General features: G+C 44.5%; 1 protein-coding gene across 14 annotated transcripts in view; it reads right to left on the bottom strand.

The window, feature by feature from the left end:
• Nucleotides 1-725: 725 nt before the first annotated feature.
• RIMS2 (regulating synaptic membrane exocytosis 2) overlaps nucleotides 726-26,768 on the bottom strand; it is a 2,919,733-nt gene continuing 2,893,690 nt past the window's right edge. For all 14 annotated transcript variants that reach the window (XM_069621474.1, XM_069621475.1, XM_069621476.1 and 11 more), the window contains 3 exons: nucleotides 12,952-13,053; nucleotides 11,585-11,724; nucleotides 726-3,710 (listed from right to left, as the gene is read on the bottom strand). In XM_069621474.1, the coding sequence (XP_069477575.1) occupies nucleotides 3,492-3,710; nucleotides 11,585-11,724; nucleotides 12,952-13,053 (461 nt within the window). In that variant the 3' untranslated portion in view covers nucleotides 726-3,491. The remainder of the gene's footprint in view (nucleotides 3,711-11,584; nucleotides 11,725-12,951; nucleotides 13,054-26,768) is intronic.

The raw sequence follows: 26,768 nt of genomic DNA, 5'->3' as shown, positions 1-26,768 counted from the left end.
GTAGCTTCATACCGCAAACATAAATACAACGTTTTAAAAGCTGCGGTTTTCTTTCTAAGTTTTCCAGGCTCCTCCAGCAGCTAGTGCTTATTTAAAAAAAAAATAGCACTTACCGAGATGCAGCTGCAGCTTTCCTGCCTGTAGTTTCTGGTCCCCGTCCTCCGAGTCCGGCACCAATGAAGCAAAAGCCACCTAGTGTTAGCTTTTGTTTACTACAGCTGGCTGGCTTTTGCTTCATTAGTGCCGCAAATGCAAGCACAGGCGGCATCCATTTCACAAAATGGATGCACCCTAGTGCTTGCAATTTTAAAGTTTGAACTTCATTTGCTCGAAACTTTGCATAGGGACTTAAAGAAAATATATATTTTAGGTATGTTTTATTATTGGGCATCTTTTTGGCCAATAATATTTCTGACCGAACCATTCCTTTAAGGATATGAATTTGGCAAATGTCCTTTAAAAATAAATCTGCTAACTGAAGTTATTGAAATGTTAAAAACGAGCAACACACATAGAAAGGGAATAAATGTTGTCTAACATTTTACAAGAGCAGTTCAATGTGCAGTGCCCTTGAAAGAATCTGCACGTTATCTAGTGCCACGTTTTCTCTTTGTTAAGAATGACAGTCCATTTACAAAAATACATCGTCCTGCCTTTTCTGCAGCATGCTCCTATAGCGAAAGTGAAGGCTTAGCACAACTAAGTAAACTACCACACTGCAAATATATAAAGAAAATGCTTTATTTAAAGTGTTAAATACCATCACCAGAATGATTTTGATTTACATTAGTTGGTTTTCATTACAGGCCTATTCTGCCCCTTTTCTCCCCAACTGTATGTCCATTTGCTTTTAAAACGTACTATGTACAAGACAGCAGTGGTCACTGGAATAGTGCTATTTACAAAACAAAATCATAAATAGATTTGCAGACATTATGTGAATAAAAAAACAAAATTACAACGTTTAAATAAATACTGTATAATGACAAATATGTACACATTTTCATAATGGTCATGTTCTCCTTAATAAAATTAGAAAGACACATTTATTCAGGGATATGCACAAAATAATATTTTACTGCATCTTTCAGAATAAGGAAAATGGTTTTTATACATATATCTAAAGAGATATACATATGTATATTTATATATAAATGATCTAAGGGATACTGTAGTCGATACGTCTTTTGTATTTGCCACTTGCTGGTACATAGATATCTAAATCCTTTTAATACACATCATTTTAGCAGTCGCTCGTTCACTTTACATGTATAGGTTCTCTCGTACTGCATGGAATGACACCTAGTCGGGGGTATGTTATGTTGCACCACATAAAAGTAAAAGGCATTTTAAGTGTTACCCACGGCTCCACTTGCATTAAAACGAGGAAGGACTATTTCCGACGAGGAGAATGTGCAAACTTGTTGACAAATAAAACATTCTGTGTGCATGGCATCAATTTAAAGGTAAAATGCTCACTATTCTTCAAAACATTATTGCACGATTTCATCATCAAACCATGAGTACATGTACGTACTGAAGGCATGTTCAGCTCCAACAAAAATATGCTTTGTTGTCAAGTATGAACCCCTTAAAACTCTTCAGAAAGATGAGAACCATTCAGCAGCACCCAGTGGTAATTATTACTACCTGCCTGCGTGCCTTCTGTTCTTGTAATGTTTTGCTTCCAGGATGTTCCTGCCTGCCTCAGAGAACACCCTGTGCTAAAGCAATCTTTCTTTTGCATTCTTTAACTCAACTCTACATAAAGCAAGACCATTTCAACTAGGAAACTGGGGGGTACCAATTCTGTATGTCTTTAAAAAAAAATATGAAAAGTTGAATTTCTATAGGAACAATGTACGGAATGTACCATTACTTTTCACTGCTCCCATTGGATAGTAACGTGTGTGGCTTAGTGCAAATTAAAACAAAATGTTCATTTACTTTCTAAAAATGTAACATTCATTTGATTTTTTTCCTCTGGGACCTTTGCAAATAAAAACTATATTTCAAACCCTGAATGACAGATGGTGGGTGCGGAGAAATGATTCATTACAAACTGACAATGATCACATGATTCCAGTATTTTGCTGCAGAATTCAATTGGAAGATGGGGGAAAAACGAAAGTTACCATGCACTGTACAATAAATTGCAAAAAGTTCAAATTTCTCCTTTTCAAATACATGCTGAATTACTTTAGTGTACTCCCAAGACATGTTGCAAAATCCATTTCAACATGCTTGAAATAAAGTAAGCTCTTAACAATATTTCTTTAAATATTCAGAAATGCAGACAAATATCTGCAACACTGAACCAGGTACGGGCATAAAAGAGTAGTGAAAGGATAGCAATTTTAGAAAACCATATTCAAGTTGGGCACAGAGAAAGAAATTTGATTGGAAGGGTGAAGAGAAAGAGAGAAATGCTATACATTTCAGTAGGCAAAAGAAAGAAAAGATAACAGAAAAAGTATAAAGTAATATACAATTTGCACATTATGTTGAACTTTACAAGGCAGGTACCTTTTACATTTAAATAAATTTCATATGTTACATTTATGTCTTTCACATGAACAGAATTTTAAATATTTCCTAGAAAGTATTTTTCTTTTTTATTGTGTCTGCCGAAACGCAGACCATGATTGGTTCGAAGAAAGGGTAACGTGGTGTGTCTGTCTCACACTGTGGCATTCTGTCCCCTTCAAAAACCATGCATTAGTCAAGTGTATTATTAAAAATAATATAAATTGTTGAAAATGGCTGATTTATTTATTTTTTGCAAGTTGCAGCCTCAAGAAAATAATTTAAGTGTTCAGCTATCTGTGCCCATGCAAAGAAATGTTTTTTGTTTCATACAGTGCAGTATGTAGCCACAGAATCGGGTTCCGCTAGAGGGTCCATCACATTTTGGGTTTCACTGCAGTGGTAACAGGAGCAATGATGAATGTAACAAATGATTGTGCATCTTCCAAGAAAGATGGGGATTTTTTTGTAGTTTTCTTTTAATAACTGTTCCTTATAACACTGGAATTCCCCCTTTCTGTTAAACTCTTTCACTATTTGCTTCCGGGGCGGGGCCTCCTCTCCGGTCCAGTCCAGTTGGAATGAGATGCCAGCAGCTCGGTCTGTGGCATATCCAGGCTTTGGGGTTGCTAGGTAACGAAAAGGGAGCAAGAAAACAATGTGCCATTGGAAATGACTTTTGTTGCCTGAAACGGGTCCATTTTTTTCGCTTTAGTAATCCATGGCTTTAGATTGGACTAAAACTGAGTTGAACTTCAAACCCACTTGTCCTCTACAGCATCACTATTTCACCGGACGGCCATCTTTAGGGCACAATGTGTGCAACTTCCTCTGAGAATACAGGATCACTGTGTATCCCTAGTAACAGGCTCAGAAGACACAACATTAAGCATGCAGTGTTACCAGGCTTTGGAACCTGTATTATTTTGTAACGCTGGTTGCAATGACAACAGTTTTCACAACTGCTATGAGCGAGCATAGGAAGGTCCTGTAGAGCTTTCGAGAGAAGATTGAGAGGCTCTTCTAGTCAGAGGGGCCAACGTTGGGTCCACTAGGGATGAAGGAGGAAAAAGTTTGAACCAACCAATCACCATATTGGACAGGTCCAGTTCATCTAAAAGTATCTGTGCCACACCCATGAAGGATTTGTGATCCATACGTCCATAGTCCCCCCACACGATTATCTGTTAAAAAGAAAAACAGGATCAGTCAGAAGGTGAAAATAGCTACCATCATTGAAATGTAGTTACTAGTATCTCAATTTCGGACCAAAAGTAAGGTAAAAGCATATTCTCCTTAATTTAAAGATGACATATTTTTGGGTTATACGAGAGTGAGCTATGTAACCTATATAGCACTGTGTAATGCCATAGCAGTTATTATGCTTACACCTTGGCATTTTATTGACTTTTACATGACACGTTTTATTAACTTCACAGCCACCAATATCATGTTTTGTATAATGAAACAAATAGTTATGGTCCAGTTGAATGAGTTTCCTTAAAACAAAAAAGAAGCCACAGTTTAATCTCCAAAGAGCACATTATGCCAACTAAATTCAGGAGGACATGATAATGTAGTCCCATTGCCATGTCAATGTCCTATTTAGATAACACATTATTTTATTGTTTATTTGAAAATGTTTTTGCTCTTCAAAGAATGAACTTTGGTAGATAATATAACACTAGCTGTAATATTGACCTTTTGAGTTATGTAAGGAGAAACATGCCAAGTTATGCAGCTGAGAGAAGGGAAAATGACTTCCAATGGATTTTTCTCCCAGAGTGCTCATCTTGATAGATCATCCCCAGCACCAGCTGGTCTCAACAAAAGAAAACAGAGGGCATAGTGCGACTCAAGGTCCCCTCTCTGGCACTCGCGTGCCTCGACTCAAGCACACCTCGGCTCCTGACATGAAGTCGGCTGTCCTACTTACTGTAAGCACTATGTCCTCCTACCTCAGCTCCCCATCATTTTTACCCTCGTGCTCTGCAGCTGAGGAAATCGATTCCCATGAAATGGAAATCTGCAAAAACTACAATGAAAAATCTTTTCTTTTCTTTTGGGTGAGGAATTGACAAAACTTTACTTGTCCTCCTGGTCTTTTGTCAGTCCTTTTTTTTTTTTTTAAAAAGGCGAATTGTCGCAATTGCACCCACTTTCCTGTTAACACCCAACCCACAAAAAATCCAGCAAAAGCTTTAAGATGCGGGGAACGAAGGGAGGACAATGAGGAATCAGCGGGACAATCAATCGAAAGAACGTTATTGGTAAGTAAATTTCCCTTCAACAGTTTGCATTCTGCCACAGAGTCCTCATCTGGATAGACTCCCAAAGCAGTAACCCATGCGGAGGAGGTCTGAAAGCTCTAGACAAGAAAACATTGCAATACCGCTTTGATGAACTGAGCAGCTCTACTCCTAGCCAAGCGCAGACCATAGTGCTTTGCTAAGGTGTACAAAGAAGACCAGGTGGTAGCAAAGGGAATCCCCTTTGCAGGGCATAAGAAGCAGCTCTCCCGTAGTAGAGTGGGCTCAGAGACCCGGTGGAACTTCCTTTCAGGCCTTCTCATAGCACTCTGTTATTCAAGCACTAACCCGCATGATATTGTCTGCTTGGTCAATGAATCGGCACATGGAAATGGCCATCCTGCAGGTCCAATGACACCAACCAGTCCTGTGATCTTAAAGTCTGGAGAATCTGCCATAAAGCCACATCCTGAATTAGTCCTGCCTTGGAAGATGTTCAAGCCCCTGAGCTCTAGGATAAGAAGGGGACATTCTCCCCATTTTTGGGCACAATGAAGTAGCAGGAGTGCCCGGTGGCGGAGCAAGGGGGGCAGGTGTGCCCCCAATCCCGCCCACAATCCTGGCGCTCAGTCAGGACTGGCACTGACAGAGTCGGCCCTGATTATTAAAATAAAACACACAAAAAACATGTGAGTGGCATGCCTATGAGTGCAGCGCCCCACCCAACAGGAGTCTGTTCTTTTGTTGGGATACTGCCATACATTGGCAGAGCCAGTGAGGACGTATTTTCTTATAGAATCATAATTGGCATTATGTGCAAAGAAAACATCAGTATGTTCTTATATAGAAATTCTGGAAAATATTGGTGCATCAAGCATGGAAATGTATAGGCACAGCCAGTGTGAAGATGTTTTTAAGCTGGCATATATAGTGGGCATTGTGAAATGTTCCTGTGCACTGTTGTTGGCTTGTATCAGTTGCATTTTCTGAGCCTACAAATCCAATTGCCAACTATTTGGCTTTCTACCCAGTTTTTCGTCCAGAAAGTGTGCTGTATAACACAACATTTAAACCCAGTATTATAACCCCCCCTCCCCAAACCCGCTTGGTTGGTACAGGATCCCTCGCTATAGCTATGTCTATAGACTTTGCCAGTAATGGTCACTTTAAATCACATACATGAAGTGCTCATACATGTGATTTAAAGTGACTGTTATTGGGATAGATAGGTTGTGGCTACGGCCTAAAGAAATTGATGGAATGTGCTCCTATTTAGTGTACTATTGTTGGCATGGCATTTCCCAGATTTTTTCATGTGAACCAACTGTAAAGTGTAAGGCTTTTTACCTCTTTTGTCAAGAATTATGCTGCAAAACACATTATTTCAGCACATTATTTAGGAAAAAAGTTCCCCACTTAATTATTATGTGCTCTTTCGCTATGCTCAGTCGCTTGCGCTAATTTAGGTAAATATTTAGGCCCCTCCACTCAAAATATTCACCTGGCATGACTGCCCATGAATCAAGAAATATGCAGGGCATTTTTGTTGTTTCAGTACAGAAACCATTATAAATGTATGAATTTTCATCCCATTATTCTTAATAATTGTGCTCCAAAATGCATCAATTCAGCACAACATTTAAGAAAGAATTCTCACGGTGAAAACCCTCACGAGCCGCTTTTAATTATTTAGGGCTCTCTCGTTACGCTTGGTCTCTAGCACTAATTTGAGGAAACATTTGGGACCCTCCACTGAAAACATTCACCAGCCCTCATGAGGACTCACCCATGAATCGTTTAGAATCTTGGTGCCCCTTCAGGAGCTATCCACCCCTCCCCCCGGTACCAAAAGTTGCCTCCGCCACTGGAGGTACCATTCATTCCCTCTTCCCTGGGCTGGGAACTCCTCAACTTCTACCTTCTACAGCAGCAACCTCAACTCCTCCCTGAGCTCCGGCTCTGGGTACCCAAAAGGAAGAATTAGCGGTCTGTCATGGGGTCTGCTTAGGAAAGGCAGGCAGTAGCCTGATTGATCTGTTGGAGTACCCAGGCATCAGAGGTGGTCTCCCGTCACCTTCTTAGGTGCTCAGAGATTCTTGCTCCAACTGGAGTAGCATGGGAGGAGAAGGCAAATTAATTTTGAAGCAGGTGTCACTGCAGGTGCTAAAGTCGAGAAGTCTGACTTATCACCCCCACGGAGCGTAAAAGTCTCTTCTGGGCTTGCTTTGCCCGAGGCAACTGCACCTGCCTCACAAAGGGGGGTGTAGCGGTGGTACCCCTACCTCTCGGCGAAAAGGAGAAAGAAGAAGATGTGGTAGGCTGCAGGGCTCATAGCCCAAGTGACTTTGCTGTGATCCTTGAATCCATGGATTTCTCCAAGGATTCATCAGCTTTGGGCCTGAAAAGATACCCAGTCTAAGCACATGTTAAGTAGCTTTGACTGAAGCGCTGCGGAACAGCCGTTTCCTCTGAGGTAATCAGCCCTGCACAGGCCTGTCGGTGTTCCCATGGCCCTAGAAATGCAATCTGCCGTGTCCAGGCCAGTCTTAATGGCCTGACAACCTGCTTCCTTGCCCTCACTAATGATGTCCATGAAACGGTCTCCGACCGTGCTTCCGGTAAGGGCACTAACGCCTCTGACACTAGATTCCAAAGTATATGCGAGAATTTCATAAGTGCACAGGAGGCACTATCTTGAGAGTGATGCTACCCCAGTCTGTCAGCAAATTTAACGTCGATGTTGATGGCCCGAAATTAACTGCTGCAGCCTTAGTCACCAGAGCTTTGGTTTTCCGGAGTGCCACGAGAAAGGGTCGATCCCAGCCCAGGCAGGCTTATATTTTTGAGAAAGCTCTGTCCACTACAGGTGTAAAACGTGGAAGCTGCTATAGCGACAAGATCAGAACTGCAATGGCTGCATTAAATGGAACAGCCATCTCCAACTGGGGGCCTTTCTCCAAAATATCTGTGAGGTCATATTGCATTAGAGGCCTCGATGGGGCTCCGAACCCGAGGGCCGCAATCACCTTCTTCACAATCTTTGGGAATTGGGCGTTTGGGTAGGAGTAGGAAGACACTTGCTGTATCTTAGTGACAGGGGATACACCTTAAAGGCCAGATGCTAATTCCAGAAGCTTCGCCATAAAATCAGGCACACAATTGAGTCCTGCACCCGAAAGCGGCTCCAGTCCAAAGAGAGACCACACTGACTGAAAAAAGTGTCACCTATACTCTGGGGGATAGCTCCAATCCTGCAAGGTCAATGGAGTTGATGGATGTTAGGGAGATTTCTCACACAAGTGCTAAATTCCCTCTACCTTAGAGCCCTCCAGCTCTTTTGCTATATGTTGGGGCTTTGAACTTTTCATTTTCAATGTGTTTTACTTTTGTGTTCTTTGGTTATGGAGTTTTAAAACAACTCCATTGGCATCATCTTTTTTCTGTGTGTCACACAGCACCTTCAGTGCAGTGTCAGAGGGGTGTCTTTCAGACTCCCCAAGGTTTAAACACCTTCTCTGGGACTGACTACTGTCTCCCAGAGCATGTAAAGTTAAATTGACTTTACTAGTTTCTTTAAATGTACAGACCCAGCACACACTATCTTCCTATAGAGTGTTGGAGGGGTTGCCTAGCATCCCCTGGGTCAAAACACTCATGTAACAGTCAAATGTTACCTTTTCCTACTTTAAATGGCTGGTGGCAGTGGTTTAGATCAAACTACCATGATTTTTCCCGACCGCGAACAACAGTAGCTAAAAATCGAGTCAGCCATGTTTTTCAATATGGCACCCAAGACCTACGTGTACAAATAGACTCCGGTCAAATTTTTTTGCCACTTCTTTTAGGAAAGGTCCTCCTTGTGTTTGTCTCTACACGCCAAACCAGGTTTGGTCCCTTTGTTCGTTGGCCTTTGGCGGGCTTCAGTGCTGAAGCCCTCCTCTGGCGCCAGGGTGTCTGGGGTGGACAGGATGTGAGGAGGTGCCCGAAACTCCCTGTGCTTAGTCTCCTAGAAGACCTGAATGAACTCTGGCGTGATTGGCTGGCTGGCTGTCCAGCAAGGATAGCCACCCTGTTGTGTGGGTGACAGCCAGGCTGGAATGAATGGGGAAAACTGTTAAAAAGCAGGTCTCAGGGACTTGGAAAGCAGAGTCGACCACTGGAACGAAAGAACCGAAGACGAGCTGAAGGAAGAGGACTGCTGCAACTCCTGGATGACTGGTGAAGCCCTGCTGCAGGTCCGAATTTCCTGAAACTCCATCGACAGAGAAGCCCTTCAAGGTTAACTTCTTCCCTTGAGTTTGGTGGGAACAACCAACTCACAAGCCAACTGGACACCGTCCCATCCTGGTCGAATTTTCTTCAGAGTGCTGTTGAAAACCGGATAGTGAGTGGGAAGGAAACCAGTTAGTGGACTTTAAGGCACTCACACCTTAAACCGACGTTTTGCGAAGCTTGTTGGCCTCTTCCCTGGGCAGGGCAGGAACCTCCCGACGTCCTCCTTGTCCCCACGACTGAAGCTCAGGAACAGTGAGATCTGCTCGAAATGCCAGGAACAACTGCCTCAGCTGCAGGTCTTCTTCACTTTAAAGGTACTGTGCGGTCCGGAAATCTTTTCGGCCACTGAGAAAGTTTATGAAACTTTCCCGACTTCGAAGGCTTGTCCTTCCCTAAACATTCGTCTAACTTTTTGCCTAAAGAAATTCTTCTAAACTCTGTGGCAAAGACTTAACCGTTTACTACCAGCACTGTGCTATCCGATACAAAGACTCTAAACCATCGACTTTGGCCCAGGCCTATGAACTGAATTTCTGGTTGTAGTTTACTGAAACCCTTTGCCCTGCCTATGCAAGTATTTGTGCTATTGATTCTTATAATGTTGTATTTTTACCCCTTTTAAAAGTATCTGAAGTGCCATTTTGCTCCCACTTCAGGGGAGCTGAACTTGTTCAGTAACTTATTGGTTGTGTATGTGTAGTTTATTAGTGTACAATATTGAGCTGCTCTTGCTAGTGTAATGTTTTCAAACAGACTGTGTAAATAAATGTATATTCTTTTACCAAGAAACCTTGAGTAAGTGTGTATTTGAATCACTGTATTTGTTGGTCCTTTGTGTAACTGGTTCTACTGCTCACTCAACTCTTGAGATAAGTCTGGCTGCTCAGCCACTGCTACCACATAACTGTGTAGTACAGGCTTGTACCAAAGGTGAAAATGTAGTGACACTTGTAGTCTTAATTGCATGTAGTGTTCCCAAAGGGTACTGCATGTGATTCTGCCTGACACTGGAGATGGCAGTGGCGGACATCATTGATGCATCAGAGCCTCCCATCGAGGTCGCTGAACTCAGCGCCCCTTTCGACTTTGAGCGAGTCAAACCCTAGGGTGCGTGACACTTCTCCAACACTCTTGTGCCAGTTTTCCCAGGCACAGAAGTTGACAGTCAATGAACACATGAAAGCCAAAGCTGTACCAGTCGCGGCTTTTGTAAACAAATCTAGCATGTTGCTTCATTTCCTTCCATTCCTCCCCAGATTCCCCCTTTGAGGGGTAAGACTTACCATTCTCTTTGGGTGAGTCCTGCTTCCTTTTCTTGTGGGAAAAGGAGGAAGAGGAATGGTGGAGCTCTATGCGAGAATGATCCCTCTTTTTTGACTTTTTGAGTCGACTGCCTTCTTTGTCCCCCTTTTATCCAGGGTGGGCTCCTCCGTGCAGGCTACTGAAGATTTGGCAGTCAATACGGACAGTGACTTCCATAGGGATTTCCCTAGCATCAACTTCACCCTTAAGGCTTTGGGGCTCATTGACTGACACGAGCCGCGTTGTTCTGTGTCATGCCCCATCCCTAGGCACTACACACAATATTGTTTGGGTTGGTGATGGACATTTTAGAGTTGCAGTCTTGGGCAGGGCTTGAAAACCGAAGGCTTGGCGCCAGTACAGTGGTGCATGAAAAAAATACATGCTAGAAGTAGGACGGTCAACGTCATGTCTGGAGCCGAAGAGTACTGGAGTCGAAACATACGAAAGCCGTAGGGGAGTAGTCGAGCCACACAAAGCCCCCTGTCGACGGTGGTGATGCTCTATCAAGATGTGGAATCTGTGGGAGAATGCAACCTACTGAAGCAAGAACAAACTGCCTACTTTGGGCAACAAAAAATATATGCCCATACTGTGAAGGACAGTGATAGATTTAATGTAATCAGTGACGTATGTGCAGAGGTAGGACATGTGTTTTGTGCATGCACGTACACACACACACTTTTGAAAGCTCTTTGTCATTTATTAAAGAAAGGTGGCGCAATGTGCAGGAAAACTCGATCAAGATGTGTTTAACGTGAAAACATACTGTTTCAAATATGTTGTATAAAAATGAGAAGACAGTAATCAAATACTTAATAGAATAACCCTTGCTTAATTCAAAGGAAGGTAATAATGGTATGTTATTACTGCGAAATCTGAAATTGTTCCATGTCAGTTATGCTTGAGTAACCTACCCAGGCAGTCTTCCATTTATGATTAAAGAAAGCAAAGGTAAGTATTATAATGCAATTCGGAAAACTAGCACAGGATAAAGCAGCACATCTGACATCAGGCAACTTGAGAGTTCTGTATTATTTCACATTTCCAGTGTGGCTTTCTCTCTATGCATCCTACCAGCGATGTGCAGAATATACCTAAATACTGTGCTTCTGTTACAGCGCTCCTGGATATATCCTGTAGTTAGCTTTCAACAGCATGTGTGCAATTGGAAATGGATTCATTCTTACAATTGTTCTTTGTAGAGTATATAGTAAATCTGAGAAGGCTACCTGCAAAACCTTTGCCTGCGGGGATTCTTCAAATGACAAAAGCTGCTGGTACAGGGGTTCCAATGTTTTTCTTGCAACTTTTGTTTTCTTTTTGGCGATGCAGACTCCGTTTTCTAATAGATACACTTTTACATATGGTGCTAGAGTAGAAGGTATGGAAAATAAACATTAAAAGATGCTCATGATTTCAACCTCAAAATGCCAATTATTAACACCGTGGTCGTTATTCATTAGACACCAACGAGGATGCAACTTTGCTTGGCAGAACCTTGCTTTGTTTGAACTGGGGTAGATGCTATTTCTTTCTGACATACAAATAGACATTTCCTGACTGTTACCCAATCAGATGCTGCAACACGGATTACAAGACCTCAGAGCAGACAATTTACTGAAACGTATGTGTCAATTCGTTTAACAATTAGGCTCCCAAAGTAGCTTAGAATTATAATTGTTATTTTATAACAAGCTTAATACCAATGAGTGGTTTTTAATCACAGGATCAGGATTCGAACCTGTGTTGCACTGAGTTGTTTTTGCTTCCAAGACAAACACGTTGCCCCTGAGCTATCCTTCCTCCCCTTCTATATTTCATAAAAACGTTTTACGCACAACTAAACATTTAATCAAGACATGGCGAGCTTTGGTTTTGGCTCAGAGGCGGCACTAGCTACTTGTATTAGACAAAAAAACGAATGGTGCAGTTAGTGTAGGTGTGACACTTTTTTCTCAGATTCATGGAATAATGCACATATGCCAGCAGATCGACAAAGTGCAATGATACATGTGCTATATACATTTGTTTATTAATAAAGTGATTTAGAACAGCCAGTTCTGCCCACAAAAGCAACTTTGGGAAAGGTATTAGGCTAATGGGATTATTAAATTGCTTCTGTTGTAATAAAAACGTCTTAACCAAGTACCGTGTGTCAGCCACTTGATTTACTGTAAGATTACCAGGCTGATTTATGTCACAGCTGAAAATGGTAATACATCGGTCTCCAATTATACTTGGATTTATTATTCTAGCTTTGCTAAAGTTCAACTTGTTTCAATTTACTTTATCAAAATGAACATTCCGACCATCTACTGCTGCTGAATGCAAGCAATAATAAGCATTGGTAAATACAACCGTTTTGCTTGTTGGATATGTAGTGTAAACGGTAGGAAAAGGTGGTTGCATGCAAAGGCCAGTAGTGCCAAGTTATTCATTTTACTGAGATGATTTTGGAAAAACTGCAATATATAATATCTGTAACTTGAGCAATTTACATATGAATGAGAGGAAACCCGATAGCTTTGCCAATGCTTGTTTTATTATTTTATGTGCACATAACATTTAATTTGATTTCCCCGGAAATGAACTTTACCTGGTAGCGTCTTCGAGCCTGGTTTAACAACAAGGCCACGGGCTCGGATCACTTCCACCTCCAACTGTCCCTTTTTTTCCATCATTCCAATTTGGATGTCACCTGTGTATCGAAGATAATCATTAACATTCAACAGTGCACACATGTTTCCAATGAAAATACACTTATGGGTGGTGATCTTTCGATATTTTGAATAAACCATACACACGAGTTACTTCATATTCGGGATTAACATTTGACTGATCCTCTTCTGGTCATAGGAGGTCGAATTGGGTCAGACCTAACGCGCGTTACTCCACCAGAACTGGAGCCATGATATTAGGAAGCTTAGGGGTGGTGGGCGGTTGGGTTTGACGGTCTGGAAGCCATCTCTGGTGATCCTGGGACAAGAGTTGTAGACACTTTACTAATGAGTAGGCATCCCAGAAGTCGAGCCAGTGGTGTGGACGTGCCGTTCCTTCTTGCAATCCTAACATCGGGTACACATATTTTTGATCTTTCACCACAATGTCTGTTACTGTACATATGTATCTGGGACGCGCAGCGCACCAGGAATACAACGTGTGGATTGGCTCTTTTACAAGCCATACCACACAGTATTCCCTTGTATGCCGGTGCGTCCTGCGCGTGCTGGGTACTCTGTTCCCGGCGAGGGGCGTGGCAGCCCCTCAGCCAATGAGGCTTGAAACGGGGCAATCCCCGCTCCGAGCCTCCACACGGCTGAAGGCTTCCATCGTCCCCCGCCGGAGACCGCGGTAAAAAAAATGTTTTAACATTTTTTTCCCCCTCCCTTCCACCCTCAAACACTTCTGTTCCCAGCGCGTCCGCTCCCGATGGCCGCCATGGAAAGGGAAAACGTAGTCTGTTTTCCCTTTCCCGGCAGCCATTTCTTTTCACTTTTTTTTTTCTGTTTCGAAACGTGGCAGCGTTTCTAAACAGAATAAAATGCCATTAGTACCCCGGTCTAACAGCCCGGGGTACTAATGGCAATAAGACCCGAGGCGGCGGACCAATACCGCCCACGGTAATGCCCCGGGGCTTCGTTAAGGCCCTTGCTACGCTCGGCCCTGTAACTATGGCCCCAGGGGCAATAACTGGGGCGGTATTAGCCCGCCGCCTCGGGTCTTATTGCCACGATATCCACCCGGATTTAGTTTAGGTGAACATTCCTTACTAAGGGTTGCCTGAAATGTGTTTAACTGCCTAAAACAGATTCAAAGTGTGCATGGCAGCCTAATGACACACATCCGCTGACATTGCTTAAGCACTCTGTTCTAGAGGGTACTTCTCTGGCTCCTAGTACTCAAGAGGATACAGATCAAGTCCCCATGCCTGGTGCCATTGGTCCCGCCATTGAAAAATCCCTGTTCCTTCAGGTGATGAATTGCACTGACGAGATACATTTTCTGAATATACCATGAGTCGTCAAAATTGTGTGGTGGAGATATGAGTGAAAACACAACTCTTGACAAACAATTGAAAATCTAGTTGTACCTCCAGTCATCTCCCGGAGCAGAGGGCAGTCCAGTTTAGGGTAAAATTTCCTTCAGCACACTGGTGCTATTGAGATGGCATGGTAGTTCACAGACATACGCTTAAATAATGGCTAAACACAATGGGCCTCATCACAAGTCTGGCGGTAACCCTTAAAAGCGGCGGTAGCGCTATTACCGCCGCATTTAAGGGTCTGCCAGATCATGGCCTTGACGGATTGTGGCAAAATTGCAGATTTTCGGTACTATTACTGCCGGCGGGAAATCCCCCGGCGGTAATAGCGCAAATTTTCCCCATTGGGCCCAATGGGGAATGAGGAATTCCCGAATGGGCCCAATGGGGAATGGGCACTAACCGTTCCGCGAAACCCGTGATCCGCGCTAATAGCGCCGGGGGGTTGGCGGTAGGGCTAATAGCACCGGCGGTAATAACGCCGGTGTTACCGCCCAACTCACGATGAGGCCCAATATATTAATTTATGTCCCGTGTGAGACAGGCATGATATCAAGAGAGGCACAGACTCAAGTATTATAGTTCCAAAACCTTTACTACAATGCTGGGGTTGGTGTAATACCTAACTGGCCCTAAAGCTAAAGGGAGGGTTCCATCAACTGACGTTTCCAAGGGCTGTCGATGTCTAAAAGTCCAAAGTAAAAATTGGTCTGTGTCTAAACCTATGCTTGCCTTCACTCTCTGAGAAAATGTGATAGGAAGTCTCTCTAAAGGAAAAATAGTGATTCCATTCCCTAAGCTTCACTCCTTTCAAGTTCGAAATCAAACAAAAATATAACAGTTTCTTCCAAGCTGCTCAGGGTTCCCTTCCCCGAACGTATGCCTCCTTGTTTCACCAAAATAAAAGTTCACCTCTGTTAGGCCACTTAGGGTTGCCTTCCTCAAGCTCAGGCCTCTTCAATTTCAAACACAAAAAGTGCAACTTGTCAAGATGTGCCTTTCTCTTGTTTACAGTTCCTTTCACATACAACCTTCTTGTGGGGTAATATCAGAGACTTTCGAAATCGATAGGTTCTTGGCTCAGCCTAACCGCAACCACTCTGATCTTTGGCCCATCCCTGTATTTCCTTCTCTTCTATCCTTTCTTCTTCTAGGTGCTTCCTGCACCCCTTGGTTATCATACATTTGGTTGTACTCACTTGCACCTTCTATGTCTTGCTTTCTCTCAGTTTAATGTGCCCCTGGCACCTTCACTTCTGATTCTCTTTCTCTACACTTTGCCTCTTGCACATTCCTTTCTTTGCCTTCTCCTTTCCGTGCCTCTTGCACACTTGTTTTGTTCATAGGTGCTCACTTGCACCTCAACATCACTTTTGGGTTACTCGCACCCTTCTCATTTGCCTTCAAGCCTTTTTCTGCCTTTATGCTCTCTCAGCCCCTCTCTCTTGCTTTCCTTTTGTTTTCCGCTAGCTTTCTTGCTTTCCGCTTCGTGCCGCTTGCAAATTCTGTCCTTTTCCAGCTCCAACTAGCCACACGTTCCTGAGATTCTCATTAGTTTCCCCTGTGAAACTCACCGGGTAGCGATGCGTCTGCGCGTGGTCCTCTTAGGGCATATGGGATCGAGGTCAGGGTCTCACCACCTGCCCCTCAAGATCGGCACACGTCCCAAGGGAACGAGCACTCCTTCACACGCAGCCAGCAGGACACGGCTGCCTTAATCCGGCTCCATGCAGACATGGCTCCCTAGCCACGCTGCAGCCCCTCACAGGTGCCGGGCCAGCATTGCGGCACAACGCTCTCTTTCAGCTCCTTCCGGCTCCTCTCCCTTCAGCTTCCTGCTCCTAGGCTTCTCAGCTTCCTACAGGATTCCCAGCTCGCTCTCTTGAATGTACAAAGTCACACCTTTTATATTTTACATAGAAGTCAAGTCAAGTGACGTGTTAGTAGTCAGTGTGAAATGCCCGACCCTGTCTGACCCTATTAATGGGACAACCTAATGGTAATAAGTGGCAGCCTTCCTTTTGTTTCTGAAGGTGTTTCATGCAGGTACTCCTCACTACTGTCGGTTGTCTCTACTTGTTCCCAGTATTTGTTGGAAATGGGGAAGGGGAGATGGAATGGGATTGCAAATATCCTGTGAAAGCTGATGAAGGGTTTTCAGATGGGAAATGGGGAGGGAAGGGGGTATACCATGTCCTGCCCTTGGGTATTCTCTACCCAATACCCTGTGACCCTCTGTTACGTGGTACATTTCTGATTCTGCACTTTCTTTTGGTTCGAGATACATCACATCTGAAGCAGGAACACTGGCCTAATGATTTGACATAAGGACTGGCCTAAACATCTAACAGCCATGAAAGCAGATGTCGCAGAGAACCACCAGAGCACAACCAGCCCAGCTAGCTGTGGAATGCCGCAGGCCTCGCAGAGACGGGCATGAACAGCCCTCCCTTCGAGAATGTACACAGTTCGGATGCTGCTGGCTCAAGTCCCAAGGTTGATAAGAGCCTGACTTGCAAAGACAATCTGAAGTTACGAAATGTACTTGATTGCCTTTTCTTCGGCGAAATGAACTATTGTTATGAATACGTACGGCTAATGGGAGGAGATTAATATGTAGCTTTGCATTGTACATAAGTATGAGCCAGGCCTGGGAGGGGGCAGAGTCGATGCAGCCCTCCAGAGCCTGGTGTGTGTGTTAACATTACAGCACTTTTACAACCCCACTTCTGGCTTTGTGGGTTATTTGTGTCCGAGTGCCAAGTGCGTGGAATGCCTGAGACGGTGTGAGGGAGCTGGATTTGCACTAGTATCGGGGAGAGCAGGACGAACGATTGTAACATATGGTGCCGAAACCCGGGAGCTCTTCTGTTCATCAAGTGCACAGAGATAACAGCAATACAACGGGTAAGTGAAAACATTTTCGCGGACCCTGTTGCATGTTGCGGTAGTGGAATTTGGGGAATTTGGAGTCTTCAGGGACTCTAGGAATAATACAAAGATAGGGCAGAGCATTCTTAGGCACCTGTAATACAGTCAGAGCACCGGGGCGTGGAGAGTGGGTGTAGGGTCGATGCTGTAGAGGACACAGAGTGGGAGGTCTGTCTGAAGGTTGAGTAAAAGAGGAAGAAAAAGAGGAATAAAAGAGGGCAGAGCATTCTTAGGCACCTGTAATACAGTCAGAGCACCGGGGCGTGGAGAGTGGGTGTAGGGTCGATGCTGTAGAGGACACAGAGTGGGAGGTCTGTCTGAAGGTTGAGTAAAAGAGGAATAAAAAGAGGAATAAAAGAGATTAAAGAATACAGATTACAGAATACAGTTTCAGTGGCAACATGGCAGATGCCGGTCCACTGACAAGGCAAGAGGCGGGTGAAGATCTGTCATATAAGTCGGGGGCAAGGGCTGTGCTGGAAAGGCTGAAGAGCATGTTGCACAATTGGGATGTGATCCCCCAGTCGGTACAAAGGAAGAAGGAGTTTGGGGCTGCCCACGAACATCAGTTACAAAGGGTGGTGAAGGGAATGGACAAGGGAGGAAGTGCTGAATCACAAGAAAAGGTACAGAGTGATCAGAGACGCTCAGATTTTGAAGTAATGCTTACACAAAAGTTCATGATCGGCACAAGATGGCAGCTGCTAGTAGAGATAAGGAGGGTGGTTGAAGGGAATGTGGAGGAAAGGTTAAGATCCGCCAAGGGGTGGGCAGACATTCTGAATGCAGCTGATGACGCATGGCTGAAAATGAAAAAAACAGTGTTAGTAAAGGAGGGGGAGGAGAGAGGACACAAAGAGGGGCAGGAATGTGAGGTGCCAGCACCAGTGCCTTTGGGGGTTGGGGTGGATGACGCACAACGCTGTGGGGATGGCTCTATGTATTTCCGAGAAAGGGAAGGAAGTGGGGGAAGATACCGGAGGGAGGACATTTTGGAAGAGAGAGATGCAATCACTTATTTGGCAAACGGGGTCCTGACAAAATGGGGGAAGGCATGTCCAGACAAAGGGGCAATAAATAAACTGAATTTCAGAAGGACAGGTGACTGTGCAGTGTGCACCTTAGACAAGGAATTGAACAAGATGATAGTGAAAGGTGTAGTGTCAAGCGAATACATGCCAGAGAATGTCAAATCACAACAAGACGCTTTCAGGGCATGTGCACCAGAGAAGCACATTGACAGGCCCACATATGAAGTTGGTGGTCAGTGTCAGCGTCACTTAATAGTGTTTGGGGGGGAAAGAGCAAAGCATGGTGAAGCACAATCAGTGGTGCTGCATCTGGGAAGAAAGATGGTAACTGCATCTGAGCGAGAGTGGCCCGTGGCACCTGACAATGATCCACAGCCAGAGCTAATGGCATCCATAGAAGATAAGGAGTGTCATTTGATGGAGGGGCCACAGCTTGAAGTGGTGGAGATTATCTTACAGAAGAGCAAGAAGCAGGATCAAAGGAAATGTGAGCGCCTCCTGGGTATTTGGAAAGCAGAGGATGAACTAATGATTAAGCTTCTCAATGCAGAGAAAGGGCAAGACAATGCATTTCAGTGCCCGACAGAGAGGGCCTGGGGGCCCACAGCAAAAGATGAGTGGCAGGAGCACATGGACATTTGTGTGGCTCAATGGAAGAACAAACAGAAAGAGGTGCCCAAGAAGGAGCAGTTCAAACAGATGGATGAGAAAGACACACAGTCGCAAGACTGGCTGTCATTTGTTCTCCATGGACTGCTGAGAGAGTTTTCAGCGACCAGGTATTCACCATGGAAGATGCTACTTGGGAAAAATATGACAAGCACTGACAAGTGGCTGCTGACACTGACTGCGGGTGCACCTAGGGAATGGGAGGTACTAGAGGGTTACTATCTATTGGAAAGTAAGGGAGAGTTTGACTTGGACAGTGCAAACAAACATGACAGGCACATGTATGTGGTGTTGCTGAATGTGAGAGTGACAGGGATGCTCAGAGCTGGAAAGGGCGGGACATGTAGTTATGTTTGTTTTAGATGCACTGTAGATTATGGCTGAGGTTAATAGGTGGCAGTGTTTATGCAATACAGTACAGTGAAGGGCTTTAGATGAGTAAAGAGATAAATAAGCTGTGGTAGTTTGGTAATGTTTTTTGTTATTTTTCTGCTTCTTTATTGAGTAAGAATAGTTTTATTACAATGTGCTTATGTAGAAGTAGTGCAAGGGTTTTCGTTAGTGATTGATAGATAAAATAAGAAGAGATGAAAAAAAAGTGGGCACATGTTACGTGGTACATTTCTGATTCTGCACTTTCTTTTGGTTCGAGATACATCACATCTGAAGCAGGAACACTGGCCTAATGATTTGACATAAGGACTGGCCTAAACATCTAACAGCCATGAAAGCAGATGTCACAGAGAACCACCAGAGCACAACCAGCCCAGCTAGCTGTGGAATGCCGCAGGCCTCGCAGAGACGGGCATGAACAGCCCTCCCTTCGAGAATGTACACAGTTCGGATGCTGCTGGCTCAAGTCCCAAGGTTGATAAGAGCCTGACTTGCAAAGACAATCTGAAGTTACGAAATGTACTTGATTGCCTTTTCTTCGGCGAAATGAACTATTGTTATGAATACGTACGGCTAATGGGAGGAGATTAATATGTAGCTTTGCATTGTACATAAGTATGAGCCAGGCCTGGGAGGGGGCAGAGTCGATGCAGCCCTCCAGAGCCTGGTGTGTGTGTTAACATTACAGCACTTTTACAACCCCACTTCTGGCTTTGTGGGTTATTTGTGTCCGAGTGCCAAGTGCGTGGAATGCCTGAGACGGTGTGAGGGAGCTGGATTTGCACTAGTATCGGGGAGAGCAGGACGAACGATTGTAACACCCTCCACTCAGGTGATCCTCCCTCGCTTGTCGAGCCCCAGGGTTTGGGATCCAAAAGCGATGGCCTTTCACTGGCCACCCGAATGGAAGATCCCAGGGGAGTAGGTGAGTAAACACCATCAGGTTTCTCACACCAGGTTCACAGTATCTATGTTTGATGTGTGATGTGTCTGCACTTTGTCAGCAGACGCTACATGCATAGTAAGAGACATAAAGGGAAAAAGAGCCTGATAAGGAATACAAGAGCTAGATTACAGACTTTAAGCAGGTCAGTGTCCCAAAGGGACCGGTACCGTCCGCACTGGAATATGGAAACCCTGACTTGCTACAATGAAAGCCTTACACCTCAATGCTACCAGGTGGTTTTCTGGAGCCACCATATTACGCAGTACTTAATTACCCTATATTGGCCAGCCCAGTACCATTCAGTATCTGGTTTAAACTGTCAACCAAGCTCAGTCTTGGTCTCTTGCTTTACATGTTTCAGCTAGAACTTAGGTCTCCACCTGAATAAGCTTCTCATAAACAAGACATATCTATGCTCTAACCTAATGCAGTGCCCTAACTCACCGTCACTAAGCCGCTCCAGAGCAGGATTCCACCCCACCCTCATTTATTACATTATTATTATATCAAATAAAAAGTAATGTTATGCCTGGAAAGACTTCTTTTTAAGGGCTCACAGGTGACTCAGTTCTTTACTTAGATATGCATGTCTGTGAAAAGGGAAGATTAGAAGAGTTAACAGGTGAGATTGTGTGGGACCGCGCTGTTACATCTGGCATCATCCCCATTGTGCACACGTATGTAAAACTGCTGTGTGATCATTTACTTTGTTGTAATTACTTCGAACTCCACACCTACCCCAACCACCCCTTACACCCCTCAACCCTTAAATACATGTACACAAGTACTTCCCTGTAAAGTAATTTGAACTAATTGCAATGAAGTGAAATACCTTGACGTAATTTACTATGTTAAAACAACGGGGGACCCCTGTGGGTATTCATGCAGATTTCTTGAATTAACATGTTTAGGCAACATACAGAATTGTCAGCTAATGGCTAATTAGAAAGAACCCTCATTGCAACAGGAAAAGGTCCTAATACACCTACATAGCAAAATAAAATACGATGTGACAGAGCAAAATAAAATGCAGTGTAAAATCTACAGGGCATTGGATTTCTTTGGCAGACCCTCACCCATGCAGGGGTGTCCACAAAAAATGTATGGCTTCAGAAAAAAACATTTCTCCTAAAGAATACCTGTAAAACTCTGCTGAAATCTAACTTGAATAAAATCTTTATTCTTCACTAAAGAATTCACGTCTTTCCAACACAATACGAAACAAAGGACACCCAGGCATACGCATCTTTTTGTGATGCGATCCTGGGGCCCTGTGGACGCTCTGCCAAGATTTTTTTAAGGTCACCAGGACAGGAACCCAAACGGATCCCATTGAAAGGTGAGAAAAAGATACGTATGGGGGTTCCAGACCAGAAAATGTACAAATATTGCAAAAATGCCTATTGAGCATGAGAAAAGAAACAAAGCCTGAAATTGTCCCCGAAGATGGTCTTTGGGACCGAAATGCATTGGGCACTGACTCTATAGGCATTTTTTTCTGTTCTGTGAAATAAATATTTCCATATACATCACATATATATTAACTCTTTTTTTGAACAATAGAATTGCCCCTTTTTTTGGAGATGAAAAGAAAGAAAAATACATGAATATACATAAGAAAAGAATATGAACTTTGAGTGAAAATCCACACGGGTCCTTGCAACCGTTTGGGTGACCATACCCAAACAAAATGTTCCCTTCTTAGTAAGCTACACCATATTTTGCGCAAATCAATACCAATGAAGCCAGAGATGCATTATCTCGATGGGGAGAGAGTTTGCTAAGACCTAGATAAGTTCTGAAGCTTTCGATAGAGGCGGCGGCTCTCCCAGATGATGGACTTCACCTCTGCACTTCTCACTCAGGGATATCTGGAAACAGGATGGGCTCAATTAGAGTTGGTGTTTTCAGTTATCTGGGCAGGTAATCTTGGCTGTAGAAGGTACCTTGATTTCCCTGACCTATCCCACTATCCCTTCATGATATATGACAATGCATTACTTACCGTAAAAGCATTTCTGATGGTTGTATCTGCTTAGATTCACATGCTGTGCATAGTCCGACATCCAGTGGTCACTACAGAGTATTGCATTTTGTTTTTCGTTGTCGAAAAGGGGACGTCGACAAGGCGTGTCTGTAACACTATCCCTATAGTGACGTGCAGTGAACCCACAATCCCTCACGCGTCAAGGTCCCTCTGTTTGTATTTTTTCTGCCCTGAGGGAGCCTATTAGACGTGAGTGAGTCAGAAAAGAGTGATATAGAAGAAAGTCCATGTTCCTTCCATCCGAGGGGGGAGGAAGGGTGGGCGCATGTGAATTTAAGCAGATACAACCATCAGAAATGCTTTTACGGTAAGTAATGCATTGTCTTCTGATGTTTGTTAATCTGCTTAGAATCACATGCTGTGCATAAACTAGCGAGCAGTACCCGGAGTTGGAGGTGGGTTGTGAGAAGGAACAGTAGAGAAAAGATGTCTTAATACTGCTTGTCCCACCTGGGAATCAGATCTAGAGTGGGCATCTAGACAGTAGTGTTTTGTAAAGGTGTGAACAAAACTCCAGGTTGCCGCTTTGCAAATGGATTCAAGAGGGACATTTGCAATGAAAGCTATGGAAGCCCCGGTGCCTCGAGTGGAGTGTGCTCTTGGCTTGAAGGGTAGTTCTCTCTTAGCAAGAGTGTAACAGAGAGTGATGCATTGTACAATCCATCTAGAAATAGTGGATTTCGAAACTGCATCTCCTTCTCTTCCTGCTGCCACCGAGACAAAGAACTGATTAGTCTTTCTCAATGGTCTAGTTCTTTCCATATAAAACATCACTGCTCTGCGAACATCCAGTGTATGCAGGCTCTTCCCACCTAAGTTTGAAGGATTTTGAAAGAACGTTGGTAGTTCTATTGACTGGTTGACATGGAATTTAGAGATAGATTTCGGTGCAAACCTAGGATGTGTGCGTAGAACCACCTTATCCTTGTGAACTGTTACAAAGGGGTCTAGTACAGAGAGCGCTTGTAGTTCACTTACTCTCCTAATGGAGGTGATAGCTATTAGAAAAGCAGTCTTAAGAGTGAGGTCTTTAAGTGTTGCTTTGTGCATGGGTTCAAAGGGTGACCCCATGAGCCTGGTTAGTACCATATTTAGGTCCCATCCGCGAGCGGGGTTAGCTATGGGAGGGTGGATCCTCTTCACTCCTTCCATGAATGCTTTAATAACTGGGACTTTCCACCATGACACTTTAAGTAGGGAAGTGGTGTAGGCGGAAAGTGCAGCTAAATGGACTTTAACAGAGTTAAATACCAAGCCTCAGTCTAGTAGGTGAGTCATGTACAGAACAATTTGTGTGGGAGAGCAGTCAACTGGGTTGATGCTCCTTCCCCTACACCAGATGACAAATCGTTTTCATTTGCTAGAATAACAGTGACGAGTGTTAGGCTTTCTAGCCTCCCTGAGAATGTCCATGCATCTCTGTGGGAATTGTAAATGTCCAAATTCTATGATCTCAGGAGCCAGGCTGCTAAGTTCATAGCCTGAGGGCATGGATGTAGTGTCCTGCCCTTGTCCTGTGACAGCATGTAGTACGGGCAGGGAAGTTTCACTGGAGGAGATCGAGACATCTCCATCAAGTGAGCGAACCAAGGCTGTCTGGCCCACATAGGGGCCATCAGTATCATGGTAACTTGTTCCTGGTGCATCTTGTGAACTATCTTGTTGAGAAGGGGAGTTGGGGGGGAAAAGCGTAAACAAATTTCCCTGACCGTGGTATCGATAGACCGTACCCTTGGATTGGTTCTGCGGGTACCTGGAGGCGTAATCTTGGCATTGTGAGTTCTCCAGAGTTGCGAACAGATCTATTTCTGGGAATCCCCATTGTGTGAAGACGTCGATGTCTTTGTGTAACCACCATTCGTGCTCTGAGGCAATAGGGAAGTCTCTGCTGAGTTCGTCTGTTAGCAGATTGAGTTCCCCTGGTACATGTTGTGACAGTAGGAACATGTTGTGTTTGAGAGCCCACTTTCAGATGTTCTGGGACAGCTTGGACAGTCCTGGAGAGTGAGTGCCCCCCTGCTTGTTGAGGTAGTACATGGCTGTGGTGCTGTCCGTGAGGACCATCACTGTCTTCCCTTAGAGGTGTGCCTGGAATGTTTTCAGTGCCTTGAACACAGCTAGTAGCTCCAGTAAGTTTATGTGCTTGGATGCTACGCTCGGAGTCCAGACTCTGTGAACAGTCTGATGGGATAGGTGAGCCCCCCATCCTGTGAGGGATGCGTCTGTGGTTAGAGTGGCTTCCACTGTGGCGGTGGCAAATGGTTTCTCTATTACCAGGTTTTCCTTCGACTACCACCGTAGCGAGAGAACCAAGGCCTGCGAGACCACCACTAGATCGTCCCATTGTCCGCTGGCCTGACACCACTGGCTGTTGAGCCACTCTTGCATTGGGCGCATGCGCAGGCGCGCGTGAGGTACCAAATAAATACATGACGCCATCATTCCTATTAAGCGCATTGCTTTGCGTATCGTCACCTCTCGACCGGCCACATATTGAGGGATTTGAAACAACATGTTTTGGACCCTCTCGTTGGAGGGGAAGACGAGGCCGTCCTTTGTTTGAATTAGAGCCCCTAGGAATTGTTTGATCTGGCTGGGGTCTAAGCTGGACTTCTTCTCGTTGATGGAGAAGCCCAGTTGAAACAAAAGGTCTAGAGTTTTTTGGGTATTTGAAAAGCATGTTTCGTAAGAATCCCCTGTTATGAGCCAATCGTCGAGGTAAGGGTATACCGGGATGGACAACCTGCGCAGATGGGCCGCTGCCACTGCCAGTACCTTTGTGAATACTCTCGGCGCTGATGCTATGCCGAAGGGTAGCACTCTGAACTGGTAGTGTTTGCCCTCTATCATGAACCTGAGGTATTTCCTGTGCGCTGGCAACATTAAAATATGAAAGTATGCATCTTTCATGTCCAGAGTTGTCATGTAATCTCCCTGTGAAAGCAGGGGGATTACCTCCTGTAGAATCTCCATACGAAACTTTTGAGGTTTGACAAATTTGTTCGCTGGGTGCAGATCTAGTACAGGGCGCATGGTTAAGTCCTTTTTGGGTACAAGGAAGTACACTGAATAAATACCTTCCGTTACCTGCGATAGAGGCACAACCTCTATAGCTCCTTTTTCTAGTAGTTGGTTCACATCTTGAAGAAGGATGGCGAGGTGTTCTGGCGACATGCGTCGCCCCCTTGGGGGTCTGTACGTAGGGGAACTGTTGAATTCTATATAGTAACCGCGGGCTATAGTTGATAGTACCCAGCGGTCTGATGTTATACCCTCCCATGCTGGAAGAAAGGATGTTAACCGGCCCCCGACCCGCGAAGCATGGGAGGGGACCCGAATCTTTGAGTCATTTGGTGTTGGTGGCTTGGGAACCTCAAGGGGTGGGACCACGACCTCTTCCCTTGCCACAACGTTGTCCTCTTTGGTTATATTGTCCACTGGTGCCTTGGTTAGAGGACCAGTTACCTGCAGAGTATTGCTGCTGCTGTTGTTGCTGCTGGTGTTGGCCTCGAAAAAAGCATTTGTTGCCATAACCACATTTGTTGGGAGGCCTTGAAATTTGGTCTAGTGTTTTGATTGTGTCAAATTCTTTTTTTGCGGTCTCTAGTGCCTCATCCACCGCCCTACCAAAGAGATTTGCATCTTCTATAGGTTTGTTAAGTAGAGATGCTTGTGTTTCAGGTTTAAAGCCTGAATTACATAGCCATACATGACGTTTGAGGAGGATTCCTTGGACTAGGGAACGGTCAGCCGTTTCTGCAGCATCCATTGTGCATCTGCGTAACTTGCCAGCAAAGAGTTGTTGTTGGCAATTCTTGCGGAAAAGGCAGCTGAGGCTGTAATCCTCCTTCGTAGGGCATACAATTTTTTACCCTCTTTATCTGGTGGTGCCTCGCTAGTTGACAGCGGGACCCCTGCTCTCTTTCTGGTATTTGTCACCACTAAGGAGTCTGGTACAGAGTGGCCCTTGATGTAAAACGGGTCCGATGGAGAAGGACTAAATAATTTTACTATCCTCGGGTTGACCCCTCTGATCAACGCGGGAGTGGATAGTGAAGGAATAATTTGTCTCTTTACTGAGGCGAGAAGGGGAATGGTTTGGCTGACAGGGGGTTTCTCCTTAATGATCTTTTCTACAAAGTCGATGTCAGGAGAAGTTTCCCCGGTCTCGATCTCAAAATGCGCTGCTGCCTTGCATAGAAGTGCATTAAATGTAGGTTGATCGTCTATAGGTGATGTATTCCTAATAGGGGAGTCTTTGGGTGGGGACAGGCTCATGGCGTCAGGATCTGAAAACGCTGATGGGGACTACCAGGGCTGTGAAGCGCCTTCTTCTGGGTCTTCTCCAAAGCCC

Source organism: Ambystoma mexicanum, chromosome 5q, assembly GCF_040938575.1.
Source record: "Ambystoma mexicanum isolate Mex_15411 chromosome 5q, UKY_AmexF1_1, whole genome shotgun sequence".
NCBI classification, from domain to species: domain Eukaryota; kingdom Metazoa; phylum Chordata; class Amphibia; order Caudata; family Ambystomatidae; genus Ambystoma; species Ambystoma mexicanum.
This window is presented reverse-complemented; position numbering and strand designations above follow the sequence as displayed.